Source organism: Pungitius pungitius, chromosome 19 (genome assembly GCF_949316345.1).
Source record: "Pungitius pungitius chromosome 19, fPunPun2.1, whole genome shotgun sequence".
Taxonomy (NCBI): domain Eukaryota; kingdom Metazoa; phylum Chordata; class Actinopteri; order Perciformes; family Gasterosteidae; genus Pungitius; species Pungitius pungitius.
The window spans coordinates 2408648-2424364 of NC_084918.1; the positions used below are offsets into that span (position 1 = coordinate 2408648).

At 46.7% G+C, this 15717-nt stretch overlaps 2 protein-coding genes across 3 annotated transcripts; both read right to left on the reverse strand.

Moving 5' to 3' along the window:
- Positions 1–6153: 6153 nt before the first annotated feature.
- and1 (actinodin1) lies at positions 6154–12562 on the reverse strand. 2 transcript variants are annotated; one of them, XM_037456557.2, is made up of 7 exons: positions 11238–12562; positions 10980–11060; positions 8806–8850; positions 8504–8649; positions 7993–8394; positions 7607–7858; positions 6154–7495 (listed from the first exon to the last, which is right to left on the reverse strand). In XM_037456557.2, the coding sequence occupies exons 2-7, from the start codon at positions 11050–11052 to the stop codon at positions 6473–6475; spliced, it is 1941 nt and encodes a 646-aa protein (XP_037312454.2). In that variant the 5' UTR covers positions 11053–11060; positions 11238–12562; the 3' UTR covers positions 6154–6472. The 2 variants fall into 2 exon arrangements, with proteins under 2 accessions (XP_037312454.2, XP_037312453.2); XM_037456556.2 differs by having other exon boundaries at positions 10980–12562.
- Positions 12563–12686: 124 nt separating this feature from the next.
- On the reverse strand, positions 12687–15454 carry cops9 (COP9 signalosome subunit 9). Its single transcript, XM_037456558.2, has 3 exons — positions 15252–15454; positions 14619–14691; positions 12687–12844 (listed from the first exon to the last, which is right to left on the reverse strand). Exons 1-3 carry the CDS (start codon positions 15312–15314, stop codon positions 12807–12809), a joined length of 174 nt encoding a protein of 57 aa, XP_037312455.1. The 5' UTR covers positions 15315–15454; the 3' UTR covers positions 12687–12806.
- Between the last annotated feature and the right edge of the window lie 263 nt (positions 15455–15717).

Sequence of the window (15717 nt, forward strand, 5' to 3'; positions counted from 1 at the left end):
AGAATAATATCGCTGGTAAAAACTGGTACAATGGTATTGAATCTATAATGTATTTTATTCAGGGGCATCCTGTGGAACTCCTCTTTAATCTCACTGGTTTGTGTCCAGAAAACAAAAAACGTTTAAAAGACACTTTTCTCACGGCTCTGCATACAGTAGCTTTAACAAACTGAGTTTCCACTAAACCCGCTTCTTGAAACGGACCCCAGAACTTTCAAACTGGATTTTGTCCAAACAGTTGTAAGCAGGAGGCCTCCTGGAACCGACCAGCGGGCAATCGACTTGAAAAATGTTGTGAGAAAGAAAAGTAATGGCCTTACTAAGTAGTGGTAAAAAATGTTTTGAGAAAAATGTCAAAATATATTAGGTCAAAAATAATTTGAAAAAAGTGAAAATATTTTAGGTCGAAACATAATATTTTGAAAAAAAAAGTAAAAATATAATTTGTCAAAAATAATATAATATTATTATTATTATTAATAATAGTCAAAATGTGTAATTTTGAAAAATATCATGGAAAAAAGTCAACAAATATTAGATGAAAAATATTTTGGAGAAAAAGTCAAAATATTATTATTATTGTTTTGAAAAAAGAGAAAAAATACCAGGTAAAAAATGTTTTGAGAAAAATGTCAAAGAAATATGATGTCAAAAAATATTTTTTAAAAAGTAAAAATATTATTGTCTTGAAAAAAAAATTTTTTTTAGATAAAAATGTTTTGAAAAAAAGACAAAATATGTTGTTTGGAAAAATGTGATTGAAAATGTTTTGTGAAATAGTGAAAAAATATTAGGTCAAATGTTTTGAAACAAAAGACAAAAATGTTGGAAACTTTTTGTGGGAAAATGTCACGGGAAAAAAAAGTTTAAAAATATTTTGTCCATGTTCTTTTTGAAAAAACCTGTCAAAATATTTTGGATTAATAAAACTGTCAGGGAAAAAATATTTCACCCTTCTCTATCTTGACAGACACTTAGTCAAAAAAATGAATCTGGCAGACCTCAATACGGTGAATTTAAAGAACAACCCTGAAACCGAACCGCTTGCCACGTGAACATAGCACATAAGCCCATAATCAGGTGGCTTTGAATAAGTGAAGTTCGTCTCCTGTTGCACACAAATCCAATCTCATTTTGTGCTTGTGCTCCAATTAAAAGGGCAGCAAATGGCTCAGGGCTGCCTCCGAAAAAAAACCTTTGTGTTTAATTTGGTCAGAATACAAGACAAGAGATGTGGAAAGATTCAGCCTTTTAACAAACAACGTGGAAAACATTTGGAGCCTGAATGAATCAGGACAGTTTGTGGATTCTTGTCTCCAGATGAAACCTCTCCAACTCTTGAAGTTTTCATGCTTTGTTTGTTTATACATTCGTAGCGTTCTAAGGACCTTGCATTTCAATGTTTTATTGTATTTGCTTCTTTGACATTGCTTCTTACTCAGGGGAACAGATTTGTGTACAACTGGATGCTGAAAATGAAAATGATGCTTTTACTACATTTTGGTCTCTTCAGGTCTCTCAATAGTCCAGATCAATTAGTCAGCTGGCGCCAACAGCCTAAAGAAATTTTAAAAAGAGCAATTTAATTAAAGCAGAGTGCCCGATGTCACCTGTAACTTTGCACCTCTGAATGAAAAAAAAAAACACTTTTTGGCCGATGAGTGAATAAGACGCTAAAAGCTCACGTAAAAAGGTTTGAACGACTGTTCTCGCTTTCGTCTCCTCCTTAACTTTCTCTTTGCAACAAGGGTTATGTGTAAAGGGCCCCGGGGGGGGGGGGGGGGAGCCATCTGTTGCTGCTTTAAACAGCTGCTGCTCAGATGTGACACAACACCCACAGACACGCGCATTAACCGGAGGCATCGTGGCTCCAGATGGCACAGCGTCATGACCAGACTGGAGAAGATGAGGCACGAGCGGCTGCACCTCCACGAGTGTCTTGTGAGGACGGACTTTGTGCGATGAGCTGCCGCCCTTCAGATTACGTTCTCGCAGCGTCACATTTCTTTGCTTTAATTAAATGTGACTAAAGGAGATACAGAGGGAGGGGTGGTGGTGGTGGGGGGGGGGGGGGGTGAAAAAGGCTTCTTGGGGTCACTGCTTGATGTTCTGCAAGTTTTGAATACTCTTATTACCAAACTGGATACAGAAAGAGCAAAAACAAACCGAAAATAAAAAAAACCCCTTTTGGTTGGTGGACACACGCACGCCATCAGTACTCGATCCGACGTGCCGTCGCATGATGAACGAGACCTCCGGGCGAAGGGTGGCACGACCAACACCAGAGCGTCGCCAAGGCGACATCGGGATGCGGGGGACATCTATCACGCCAAGGTTGCCACGACAACCTGTCGCCGGGTGTCGGCCGGCGACCTCCTCGCGGGGGCCCGCGGCCCTGGAGCAGCAAGAGGAGCATCCAGCAGTCCGTCAGAGGACAAGGGGAAACTTTTGAGAGGCATTTACATAATGCTGCATGCATGTGGAATGCCTCGGAGTAGTTAAAAGTCATTTTCATGTAAGTTTTGTCTCTGGGCGGCCCTGCGTCACGTGATAAGGGCAACGCCACCTTCTCTTTCCGTCTCTACACCGTCTCATCTCACTTGTCCTCGTTGGCAGGATCTCGTGTCTTCGGCAAGAACGGCCGACTCGGGAAACAAATTCACCCGGATCCGACAATCCGTGGGCTTCGCATTTCTGCACGTCACATGTGGCGCTGTGTCCCTAACAGCTGCAGACGACGCATTCTGACCTCCGTCGAGGAATGAATCAGCATATTGAAAAACACGGGAGGTCAGATCTTCCCTCCGATCCACCTGGAATTAATACAGCGGATTCCTCTTCAATGGGACATAGAGCTGTGAATCTGCTGACTGGGTGTTTTTCCTCTGACCTCTGTTCCGCTGCTCCTGTATGCAGATGAATGTACGTAGCGACGATGCATGCAAGTCCTTCGTGAATCTTAGATACGCCGCCACTGATGACATCATCATTTGACGTCTTCAACTCTTTAGCGCGGTCGATGCTCCTCTCAGGTCCCTCCTGGTAATGGAGTCTGGTACACGAACTAGTCCAAGTTGCCTATGGGGGACCTCACAAGGGGCCCACCTTTGTTTTCCTTCACAGGAAGTGAGGTTCAGGCGAAGGAGACAGTTGAGCAGGGTTCTGTGAGACAGAAATACCTCCATGACGTACAGGGAGTAGAAGAAGAAGAAGAAGTGGAAGAGGAAGAAGAGTGGGCGATAGCTCAGTACTGAACATTCCCTTCATCGCATCATGACATGTTGTGACTGGATCATTTCTGCACAAGGACACACTCGGTGAACTCGACCTCGCGAGCGAGAGGCCCGCTTCTCCTTGTCTCCGTCCTATGGACCGTCTTCGCTCAGTCCGCATTGACCCCCGAGGCTTCACAACAGCTGGTACCCGCTCGCAGCTGGTTCAACGCGGGTCAACTGAATGAACGTCTTCTCATTTCCCACGACGCGTCACACCGGCGTGCCGTAAGAGCCTGTGCGTCATTCCGAGCTCTTCGTCATGTGGACAGTGTGTCTTTTTTATATATGAAAGGAGCATGTGTGTTTTTTTTGGATAATCCTTTCCGGTGAGATGGACAGAATCGTTCTGACGAACTGAGCATGCTGGAAAAAACTATTGTCAATTAACCCTCAAGTAGTGATGAGGTTATTATCATGGTCTGAAGAGGCTTCAACACACCTTCTCATTCCACTGCATGATGTTTTATTGGCCTCCGTAATGCAATCCATGTCCGCCATGTGGACGAAAGCGTTGTAGTCGTCGATTCAAAGCAAAGTGGAGCCGCCCATTGAGGCGGCGTCCTGCGCGTTAAACAGCTAATGACAGGACCGACGTGTCGATGATGTGCAGAAATCACTCTGACACTCCGATCTATTCTTGGTCTTCAGCAAATAATCCGCCCTGACAGCGGGGACGGACGTCCACCGCGTGGACATGCTGGACGTCAGGCTGTAATGGCATTCACAAGAGGGAGTCCTGTGTGTGTGTGTGTGTGTGTGTGTGTGTGTGTGTGTGTGTGTGTGTGTGTGTGTGTGTGTGTGTGTGTGTGTGTGTGTGTGTGTGTGTGTGCGTTCTTCACTGTGCAGGAGGTATGACCTTGTCGCTCCCAGTCAGTTCTCAGTCTTCCTCCATCTCTTTCATGTCTCAGACAGACACACACACACACACACACACACACACACACACACACACACACACACACACACACACACACACACACACTCTTGCCCTGTGGGGGCATGTGTTACATTTTGATATTGGGTGTAACATCGTCCCAAATTAGTTTTAAAGCGGGAAGCTCGTGGGGCCTCCAAACTAAAACCACAACACTGAGTTGCTGATTTTAAAGGACACACATGACCACGTATGACCCCCACGAGTCAAAAATATTTCGCTGTTCAACCTTTCCATGACAAATGAACCAGTCTTGCTTTTGAATTTGAATTCTTTCAACTGCGATGCCTCGGAGGCGTCGGCCTCCGGGGGTCTGAAGGGGGGGTCGAGTCACAGAGCGCCGCCTCTTCTCGGGCGCCGTGACGACGGGGTCGTTTGAGGACGCGGCGCCTGAGGGACTTAATCCGCCCCCCGGATTCAATGTGACCGTTTCTTTGAACTTTCCGCCCCTCGCAGTGCATTCAGCCGCGTTGCAGGAGAACGAGACGCCGGGACGGAGATATAAACGAAAGACAACAAGGACGAGACGTCTAGATCCCAGCGACATGATACTGAAACATTCTGCCACGATAAAATAAATGCAATTTGACTGCTTCAAAGTGAGTAAATCAGCATTTTGAGAAGCCATGATTTATTCTTTTTGGTGCTGATTACATCTGCGTTCTTCCACCTGACGAGCTCGATAGCCGCGGTGACTGAATGAGATGAGTGAGATGCGGCTAGAAGCTGATGACCTGAAGTTAAGAGATGAAGTTTCCCCCCCCCATGAAAGGTCACAACATGAGCAAAAATAGTATAAAGGGCATCGAGTGAACTGACCAAACGCAGGTTTCGTTTCTCTGTGGTCTCTTTCTAACAATTTCAAGATGAACTGCAGGCATTTGTTCATTTTCAGATGTTATCAGGGAGTCAAAGAAACAACAATCCCCAAGGTCCTTTAGCTGTTTACTCTAAATCTCTCCTAATCCAAACCATCATCTCATTTTTTTTTTAATTGATGCATAAACCATCAGGTCTTTCAATAACATTTTCTTCTTGTGTTTTTTCAACCTTGTAATGCACTGAAGTTCAACCCCAGAGGTCATTTTCTGTCAGATTTGACTTTTTAAAACGTCCGTATCTCAACCCTCTGAAGGCTGAGGTTCCCATTTCCAAAAAGGCACAACCTTTATTTTAGAAGATAAAATCCCTTCTATAAAAGGTTTATTCTTAATTAATGACTAAAAACACATGAAAAGGATATGTCCCAATTCAAACCGAGGTGGTCCGAGTAATTGGGTAATTTAATCACGTAAATATAATAATAAAAGTATCCCAGTACGTGTGGTGAAGTCTGAAGAATTCTGCCACGGTCCAAGCAGCACAGCGAGACCTTCGCCTTCGGACCGCCGAGCGGCTGCTGCTGTCGATGCGTCTCAGAGCCCTCGGATCAATAAAGTCGAGCCTCAGCATGAGGAGGGTCACAGAGAGCGCTGTTGGTTCTGAGCCCGAGGTAAAAAAACACAGGAGGGGGGGTAGAAAGAACCTGTAGAGCGGTCTCTGTGAGACGGGTGTTTTATCTCCTTGCTGGCGAGCCAACTGGAATTATGTGTTTTGATCGATTGTTCCCCGGGAAGGTCACGATTTTGCCATGTGAACACCAAGAAAAATACAAATGTGTGTGAATTCACCTGTGGGTGTGTATCTATTGCAAATTCTTGCTTGTTTGGATTATTGAGACGCACTTTTCCATCTGCCACATTGGTCGAAATTGAAATGTGTCTATTGCTATTTGATGTATTGTTCTGTAACAATTGTATAAAACCGATTAAATTCCCCTCACTTTCATTTGCAATCAGTTTATTACTATTAGATATAAGATGAATGAAGTCCCCAAAGAGTCAGATGTGTGAGTGGACTCAAACGATCCAATGAATGAAGAACAAAACCAGCTTCCTACAGCTTTTTATTAGAACATTCAAAATGAAAGTAAAAATTCATCAAAATCCATCACTGACAAAAAAAGTAACGAACGAATAAACCAAATGTGAGACGCGTAGGTTCAGAAGCAAAGCTGCGCACCGAGGAGTCATTGCCCATTCGAAGCAACAGGTCTAAAGCAGCTAAAGAGAAGACGGGTACCGCTGGAAGCTCCGTGTGGATGGCGCTCGCTCATTGGGTCCATAGATGTCTCTTGTGTCCCACATCTCTTACTGCGTGAGGCGGCCATATTGGCTAAGCTACGGGGGGGGGGGGGCTGCGTGTCCATGTCCGTCTTCACGCCTCACTTCTTGCGGTAGTCGTTGGCGTAGGCCCTGCGGTCCTCCTGCTCGGGGTACTGGTCGCCGTAGCGCCTCAGTATGTCCTGGAGGCTCGGCATGCCCTGCGAGAGCGGCTGGTAGGGGCCGCGTGGCTCCTCCTGGCCGCTCTGGTAGGGCTCCGGCTCGTACTGCTCCTGGTCCTGCTCCTGCTCCTGCTCCTCCCGCGGCTCGCTCTCTGCCGCCCCCTGGTCCTCCTCGCCGGCGCGGCGCTCGGGCCGGGCCTCCTCGGGCTGGGGGTCGCGGCGCCGCAGGCGGCAGTTGCGGTCGTACTCGGGGTCGCAGTGCGGGTCGGAGGGCTCCAGGACCCCGCTGCGGCTGCCGTCGGCGTTCAGGTGGGGCTCGTAGGCCTCGGCGGCGTAGGGCACGCGGCGGTGGATCCCGGAGCGCGGGTCGGTGGGCGCCGCGGGGAAGCACTCGCGGTCGTAGCCGATGAAGCAATCGTGGCCCTCCTTGGTTTTGCCCGGGGGCCCCAGAGGGTGGCGCTCGTCCTGGGCGGGCTCCTCATAATTGGGGTTGGGGAAAGGGAACTGCTGCCTCGCGGCGGGTTGACCGCGCCGATGCATGGCGGCCGCCGCCTCGCGGATGGCGGAGAAGGGGTCGTTGGGGTTGGCCTCCGGAGCGGCCTCCGCGTGCGGGGCGGCCTCGGCGTGCGCGGCGTACGGGTTGTTACCCTGAGCTTGGGCCATGAATCTGCGCAGACTGGCGTACGGGTCATTAGCCGGGGCGCTAGCCTGGCGGTACATAGCATAGGGGTCGTTCACTCTGTTAGCGCTGGCGTAGGCGTCCCTGAACATAGCGTAGGGGTCGTTCTGCGCGGCGGGCGGAGCGGCGCGGATGGCCGCGGCCTCGTCGTCTTCCTCTTCATTTTGATAGGCCTCGGGGGGGCTGGCGTACCTGGTGGCAGTGAGAGGATTGCAGCCTTCTTCATACAGAGGGTTGCAGGATCCGGGGCCGGCGGCGGCCGGAGGGTTGGGGGCACGAGGCGCCTGGAGGGGGCACACGGCGATAGAAACACGGCTCATTATGATCAAAGCAAATAAATTAAAAAAAACACACACACAAACAGGAAGCAGCCGCTACGACAAACGGGAGCGTACCACGAGGGAGGCAGCGTAGGCACAGCGGGGATCCCGTGGATCGCAGTTGGGGTGGTGGAGGTAGAGACCAGAGGGGGCTTTCTGCACCAGCTTGGGTTTGCAAGTGGGGTCTCTGCTGGGGTCGCAGCCCAGGTGGGCGTAGGAAGGCACGGGCCCGGCAGAGGGTCCGTACCCGTAGGCCGCCCTCAAGTGGTACTGCAGGCACTCCACGTCGTCGGCGGCGCAGATACGCAGCAGCTCCGCCTTCTGCTCCTGAAGCGCGAGAGAGAGAGAGAGCGAGAGAGATGCAGGGTCACTGTAGGCGGATTTCTTTATTCGTGTTTAAATTTCTTTGGGATTTTGTCAAAACCTTCAGGCAATTACTTAACACTTTGCGCGGGGCCTACCTTAGAAAGGAAGGACGCTGCGGATGGCGAGTAGTAGTAATACCCCGACTGGGGGTCCTTCGCCGGAGCAGGGGAGCGGGCGTACTGGGGGGCCGGGGCCTTCACTGGTGCCGGGGCGGCAGCCGGCAGCACCAGAGGCTGGTAGGGGCTCTTTCCCTGGACCAAAGCGGCGTACAGGCAGTAGGCATCCTGGGTGGGGTCACAGGTTTTCACGGGCGCCGGTTTAGGGGCCTCCGGCTTGGGCCTGCTGGTGTAGGAAGACACGCAGTCTGCGTCGTCAGAATCGGCGCAGGACTTGTAGACTTCCCCAAGGTGGCGCAAGTAGGCCTTGTAGGAGCGGCGGCCCTCCGCACGGTTCTTGTTCTGCAGGTAGGCCAGGTAGATGCGGTCCATCTCCTGAACCTGGGCGGTGAGGATGAGGTCATTGGTGACCAGGGGCACAGTGTGGAAACAACATTTGTGATGGTGTGTGTGTGTGTGTGTGTGTGTGTGTGTGTGTGTGTGTTCTTACTGCCTCCTGGTTGCCGTTGTCAGTGAAGTACTTGTACCAGCCCCAGAAGTCCGAGTTCTGCTTGTACCAGCTGATGTTCCTGCGGTTTCGGATCAACCTCCGGTGTAACTGTGCAGCGGCCGCAGTCTCCTGGATGGCTTCCCCCGCTGAGGGGAGACGGTGAGAAGGCGTCTTGAACGACCCTTTGAGTCCATAAAGACTTCGCATGGAGCCCTCAACTACTCTTACTTGCTGCTATCTGACTATTAGATATTAAACTTTACCGACAACTTACTGATGCCTTTTTTAACACTTATATTTACCATCTCCTTTCGGCTTTGGCGCGATTGGTCCAGCAGACAAGAATGCTGCAAAAAGCGGAGAGAAGCAAAAGCAGATGTGAGATCCAAAAGTTGCTGAAGTCAAGATTCTTTTTTTGCTTACTCTTTGCATTGCGACCTTTAATTGGGTCTTTAATTCATAAGCAGGCAGGTATCGTTGGTTAAATAAGCCGCGGGGTGGGGGGGTGGGGGGTGTCTTTGGTGCCTGGAAGGCTGGAGACTGCAGCTCTTTGTAGATTTTATAGGTGAGCCTGTAACACCGCGCCCCGCGGTGCTCTTTCAAAGGGCCGTGTGCACACGCCTGTGTACGTGCACTGTTTGACCCCCACGCCGCCGACAGAACAGCGGAGTCAGCTGAGCTGATTCTTTCATCTCCACGGGGGGGAAAGGTGTTAATGTCTTACAGAAGGGGAGGAGGAGGAGGAGGAAGGACGAGAGGAGAAGAGAAAACGCGTCAATCTGCTGCTTCTGAGACGCGTCCTGATGAGTTCTGACGGGATTAATCAGAAACATGTGACGCCGACGTCGGTGCACAGGGTCAAACATTAAAGGGGAGAAAGCAGAGGTGCACGAGTTAAGGTGACCCGAGGTGATGGAGCAACAAGGCGGAGGAGGGAGGGGGTGGAGGGGAGGGGGGGGGGTGTTAAATTATGCTGTTTCCGCTGTTTTTCGATTTTTTACGAGCCCATAAAAAAAAGAAAAACAGGCTGGCACATCTGGAAACAGCAGCTTTTAAGAGAGCAGAGGAGGAGGTGATGCTGACAGGTACTCATTTTTTACATGAAAGAGACCTTTTCCCCCCTTTAACCATTTTGAAACCATTTCTAAAGGAAGCCACCCCCCCCCCCCACCCCCCCTTTATAAATATGCTAGTCTATAGAGAGCGAACTGGACACAGGTGGTGAAGGAAAGACCCTTCGTGTTGAAACATTATAGGCGACATATAGAAAAATAAATACAAGGCAAATTGAGCTGTGGAAAATTGATTGAGACAAAACCAGCAATGTAAAGTAATAATAGCATAAGTATAGTTTTGATTTAAATTGTATACTTTTCACAGGAAAAAAACTTTACTTTCTACTCCTCTACATTTACATGAGAGCCGTAGCTAAAGGCGAGAATCCAATGATGTGTATCGTCACATTTAACTGCTAATAGTTGTTTTACTTGTACTAGCACAGTAGAAGTCGAAATGTTTAAATAGAAATCAGGTTTTAAGTAGAAAATCAAATATTTTTCCAGGACTGGCTAAAGAAATTGCACATCGGATGTGTTTTTTTAATGGATTCGATGTTTCTTGGACCTGCAGCGTTGAAAGGGAGGCTGATTATTAAGCGTGTGCTGTGCATAATGTGCTCAGTTAACAACCTGCTTGTCACATTGTTCCTTTCAAAGGAGATGAAATGACTGCCTTTTGAGTTCATCATTTCTCGTCCACGCTGGAGTTGCACGTGAAACGAAATTTGGCTTTTAACTTAAACAACATGACATAAGCTCATCATTCAATGCCCAACTAACCTGACTATTTTTGAAATTTTTCTTATGTAATTGTGTCTTTGTTTGCTTTGCTTTGAAAAGGAGCCATTAGCTGAGAGTAGGACATCACGACGTGTGAGTGAAAGCGTCCTTTGTGAGGACTCAAACTTGTGAACGGAGGTGATTTATTCACAACGCGTTAATAACACGTTAATAACACATTTGCATCTGCGTTGTCTGTTTGCTTTAGTGTGGTTTATCAGCCAAGGAGAGTAACTAAGTACTTTATAATCACGTTGTGTACTGAGGTACTTTGATTTCGACTTCTATTCCACTAGATACCCGAAGAAGGAAAACCCTTACATTTATTCAACAGCTGCTTTTTGTTATTTCAGATTAAGATACGGAACATCTTAAGATCATTGATGCAATTTCCCATCTTTTCAATTATGGGAATTGTTTGAAGTTTTTTTTATTGTTATTAACATTCAACTCCATTATTTATTTTGGTTATTGAAGTCTGCAAACTGTGCAGCGGGTGTCTTTGAAACAATGAATTGATTAATCAAATAGTTCAACTCAATATTCTTCTGCATGGATTCATTTTCTGCATCAAGTACAGGAAGTATTTTTAAGTACAAACTCTTTTTGCTAGAACATGTAATACTTGTAATACTCACCAGGCAGCAGAATCACAGCCAGCAGAGCTGTGACGACCACAGCGGAGAAACCGCTTCTCCTCCTTCCAGCCATGACTCGTCCTCGTCCTGTGGAAGAGACGCGCGTTCAGAAGGACGCATCCATACAACATCCAACATGACAACCCTAAGCCCGTTTCCCAGAGACGCCTCAGATTATGTCCCCTGAGCTGCATCTTTAGACGCAGAACTTCAGAATAAAAGCCCTGAAAAGTTTGTTACCCCTCTAGAATCCCTTACCTGTGCTTTTCTTATCTTCGGCCTGCGGATCAAGATGTGGACCTCGAATGAAGCCGCCAGACCAGGTGACTCAAACACTGAGAGTGTGTGCGTGTGTGTGTGTGTGTGTGTGTGTGTGTGTGAAGTCTGTGTGCAGCCGGGTCCCCGTGGCCTTTCTGACTGACCTGAAGAAGGAATCTGGCAGGGTTTTAAACCGAGCCCGTTCATTAGCGCAAAAAACAAAAAAAACGCACCTGAGGGGGGGCCAAGGGACACCTCAACGAGAGGCCTGATTGGGGAGAGCCGTCAGAAAGCCTCGGCCAATCAGAGACCCCGGAATTAAAGACAGGAAGCGAGAGAAAGTGGGAGGGCCGGGAGCAGAGACGGAGACGTGGAGGTTGTCCCGAGTGTTTTGGGGAATTTAACGATACTGATAATTAATTTAAGGCGAGGAGAAGGATACTTTTTTTTCTTTTTGATTCGAACAATCACTACGAAGCAACGAAAACCCAAAAGATGGAAAGTGAACAGAGGACAGACATCAGAAAATAATGAGGGGGGAGCCGAGGTGCCAGATAAGCACTTCCCAGGGAACCTCGATGAGGGCCAAACCACAGCTTCTGTCTGAACCCCAAAACACAAACACACACACACACACAAAAGACAGCTGGTCTACACATGAGGAATTTGATAATCTACAGTTTCCTGCTGAGTTTATCTGTGTCCAGGCATGTCAGTAACACACAGCTACACACAGGCCTGAGAGGCTCTGAGTGATGCAGCATCAGCACATCTGAAGCCATTAGTCAGGGACGTTTTATCAAGTTTGCAGCAATATTGCAGTTTGTTTTTTTTACACCAAAAGTCATTGAACCTCAAATAAATCATGTTTGTTTGTACTGCATTTGGGAAAGAGGCCACCGTGGAAACACGATGCTTAACTTTCCTATTTCAAGTACACCAAGATACATTTTAAAGTACACTGAAAGTACTTTGTGTAACACTGGAACCGCTTTTTCATAAAATACCTTTTGCCAGTTGTAAATTCTGCGATATGTTAAATATTCTCACGCACATGCATGGTGCAAATACATCAAAGTGAGGTTTTCTGCATGCAGCTGGTGTGCGTGGGCCTTTGAGGAAAGTCAAACAGAACATTAAAGTCTAATTTGAACTCAAAAAGAGGAATAACTGATATGAAGCGGTCGAATACTTTTATATTGACGATACCTGAAGAATCCCAACATGAGAGCGCCGGAACGGCTCAGTTCTGTCTTTCGCTGCATCTCGTTTGTAATTAAGTTTGCTCACAGGTGTTTCACGGAGGCAACAAACCTACAATCCAGACCGCAGCAAATTCAAACACGACGACGGAAAAACCATACTCATAATTTTCTCTCAACCTGGAATGTTCGGGATGCTCAGAATTCACAGACACCTGTTTTTGTTGTTGTTGTAAAAACAGAAGGAAAATCTTTATTCTGTTAAGGTGGTGGGACACGTGTAGGAGGGGGGGGGGGGCTGTACAAATAGGAGAGAACTTGAAGTCAGAGTAATCCCATTTCCCCGGTGACAGGAACACGCACGAGGTCACTGCAGGTCGTCGTCATCGAACAGATCCTCGAAGTCTGCAGTGAAAGCAACGAAAGGAAGAGACAAAAAGAAGAAGAGAACAGAGTTAGTTGGTCGTGGTCAGGTTCAAATATTACCTGCTGATTATCCATCAAAAGGTGTTTTTTTGTATTAGGCGGATTTCTTTGTCTCCTGATATCAAACTAGGCGTCTTTTGCTTTTTAGATTAAAACGGGGTCGATGTGATTTGTATTCAGAGCTTTTTGAGTCAGTTTTCGTATATATTTTTTACTTCCCCCAACAAGCGAACGAATAGTCTGGAGCCATTCGAAGGCTTCCCAGTAACACTTTATATTCTTTACATACATTTGCCAGGATGCCCGTCGGCTGAGAGTGATTTAGGCCGGAGCGGCTCGCTCTTTCATGTCGGGGAGGTTCCCAGGCGCAGGACATTCCTGTTTCTGCCTAATAAGGGACACGCAGCGAGTCAAACAGCTTGCCCCTCGGCTACCCATAACCCCTTGCAGAAGCCGCTGCGGGCCCGCGGGAGTCTCATTTGAGATGCCTGTTCTTCACAACACGGTTTGAAATGTACGGTTACGCTGACCTTTGAACCCAACTTTTTAGAACCCAAGTTAAAGTCTATTCCTTTCTCCCCACTCGATGATGTTCAATCCAGATGTTGGCAAGCAGATGTGTTTGGTGCATAAAAAGATGAGTGGCTATAAGAACAATTCAAAGTCACTTTGCAAACTAAGCGGCGCTTTTGATCTTAGTCAACAAAGATGGATTTTTTCAATTACAACATTTATTTTTATGCTGAGCCTATTCTTTCCATTCATTCATTCCTTTCCTTCGATACAATAATAGCATGAGGGGCCCTTGTAGGACTCTATGTTGAACTTAGAATTCACTGAATGGCAGTTTTAGCCGTGTTAACCACCAAAGACATGTAACAGAGTGTGTGTGCGCGTTTTAAAGCAGCTGACTGGCGAGGTGTCCCGCAGGGTTTCAGTCTGAGAGCGACTATAAAAACCCGCATTACCGTCCTCCTGGCTTAGCTTCCTTCGTTCTTTCCTTTCATTCTCTCCTTTTTAACAATCAGCTCGTTTCTTTCTGGGTCATGTGCTGCTGAGCCCAAATCGTTTTGCCCGAAGCCGACGCTGGAAGCCGGAAAACCGATCAGCTTAAGTGTTTCACCGAGTCCTCTTGTGTCTGTGTGTGTGTTTAAGGGTGTGAAACGGCTGTTTACAGAGTTGACAGGATTTTAGAGGGTAAATTTGGAAAGACAATTTGCTCAAAGAGAGAAACTGGATTATCGTGCTTAAATTAAAACTTCAGTTCAACAATTCTGTTTTCTTTTAATTTTGAGTCTCTGTGAATAAATATTGGAATATTTCAGTGAGTTAAAGTTAATCTGTGCAACTAGATCCTCTCCTGGTGATAAAATGCTGTAAATATTTTGGCTTTTTTCAATCAACTGCCGACGTCAGTTGTCAAATATACATGTGTGTTAAACAGGTTTCTGTTTCCACTTAATAAGACAACCAAGTTTATACCCAACATTATAATCGATTAAGGGTTGTCTGCTGATAGATAAAAGTCCAGAAAAAAACCTTTTATTTACTCGCTTTAGTATCGCAGCTATTTCTCAAATAAGTCTGAGGTGCATTTATTGCCTCACCATGTGTGTGCCGTGGATTATTATAGTTTCAGTTACTGTATTTACAGAACACAAGACGTAAAGGGTACATGTAATCGTTGCAGTGTGTATAAATGTGATCATTTAGGCAGGGGAAAGGGGGAAAAAAGAAGAGGAAACGGTCTGACCGTTAAAGAAATCAGAGTGCACCGCTTTCTCATTGGCTGCCAGGTCCATCAGGAGCCCGCTGCTGCCCCCTGCCTGTCAACACACAGCAGTGCAACCAGTTAAAAGGCATCAGCAAATCACACATGCATTACTTTAAATGTAACAACGAGGGTCAGGGAAGCTACAAGGGGACAGAGGCATAGCTCAAATGCAACATGTCTATTATACATCGCACGTAAAGTGCAGTCTGGCACAATGTGAATCCAGCTATGAATTCTGCTAGGGAAGAACTTTAGCACATTCACCAAGCAGACACGATCAAAATTCCTGACCGAAGGGCAGACACTGCGCGTTATAGTAAAGGGAATACGTTGTACTGGAGGTCTGATGGATACAACTTTACATCTATGCAGTGAACAGAATCTTAAGTAATAAAACAAGGGTAACGTTACGTGTTTTTACAGACTGCACGTGGAGCCTGGTGGGTCATGCAACTTGTCTTTTCCCTTCCTCTATAAATACAATGCACTATCATGATGATTACGATCATCATTCTTTTTTGCCAGAAGAGAAACATGTCCGACTCTATCCAACAGCGGTAACGTCGCTAAGCTAGCTAGCTAGCATTAGCCCGATGGTGACGCTGGTCGCACCTCGTCCAGGTCCACGTAGGGTCCGGCTCCTTCGGGGAACATCTCGTCCACGGCGGGTTTCATTGCGTCGGGGTTTCAGTTCAGCTGAAAGAACACAGCGGGGAGGACTTTGTGTGTTCGAGCTTGCTGCTAGCTAGGCTAGCTTTGGCACACGGAAACAAAACAAATGAGTGCAGCACTAAATTGAGCTCGGTTAGGTCGAGCTAGCTTGTTTTAATGGTTCCGGTCCACAGACTCCTTTTAACATTTAACTAATTCATTTCCGCATTAACTATTCAACTAAAAACTCATGCCAATTATTTAAATTATATCTGATTACTGGGAATAATGTTGGTGAGTAAAGCCATTATTCCTGGAATGACGAAAAAAAAACATTATGAAAGGATAATACTCAACAAATTAAACAGTATTACTAGAATCCATTGCATGGAACCATGACTTGCTCTAAATTATATTTCCAATTAAA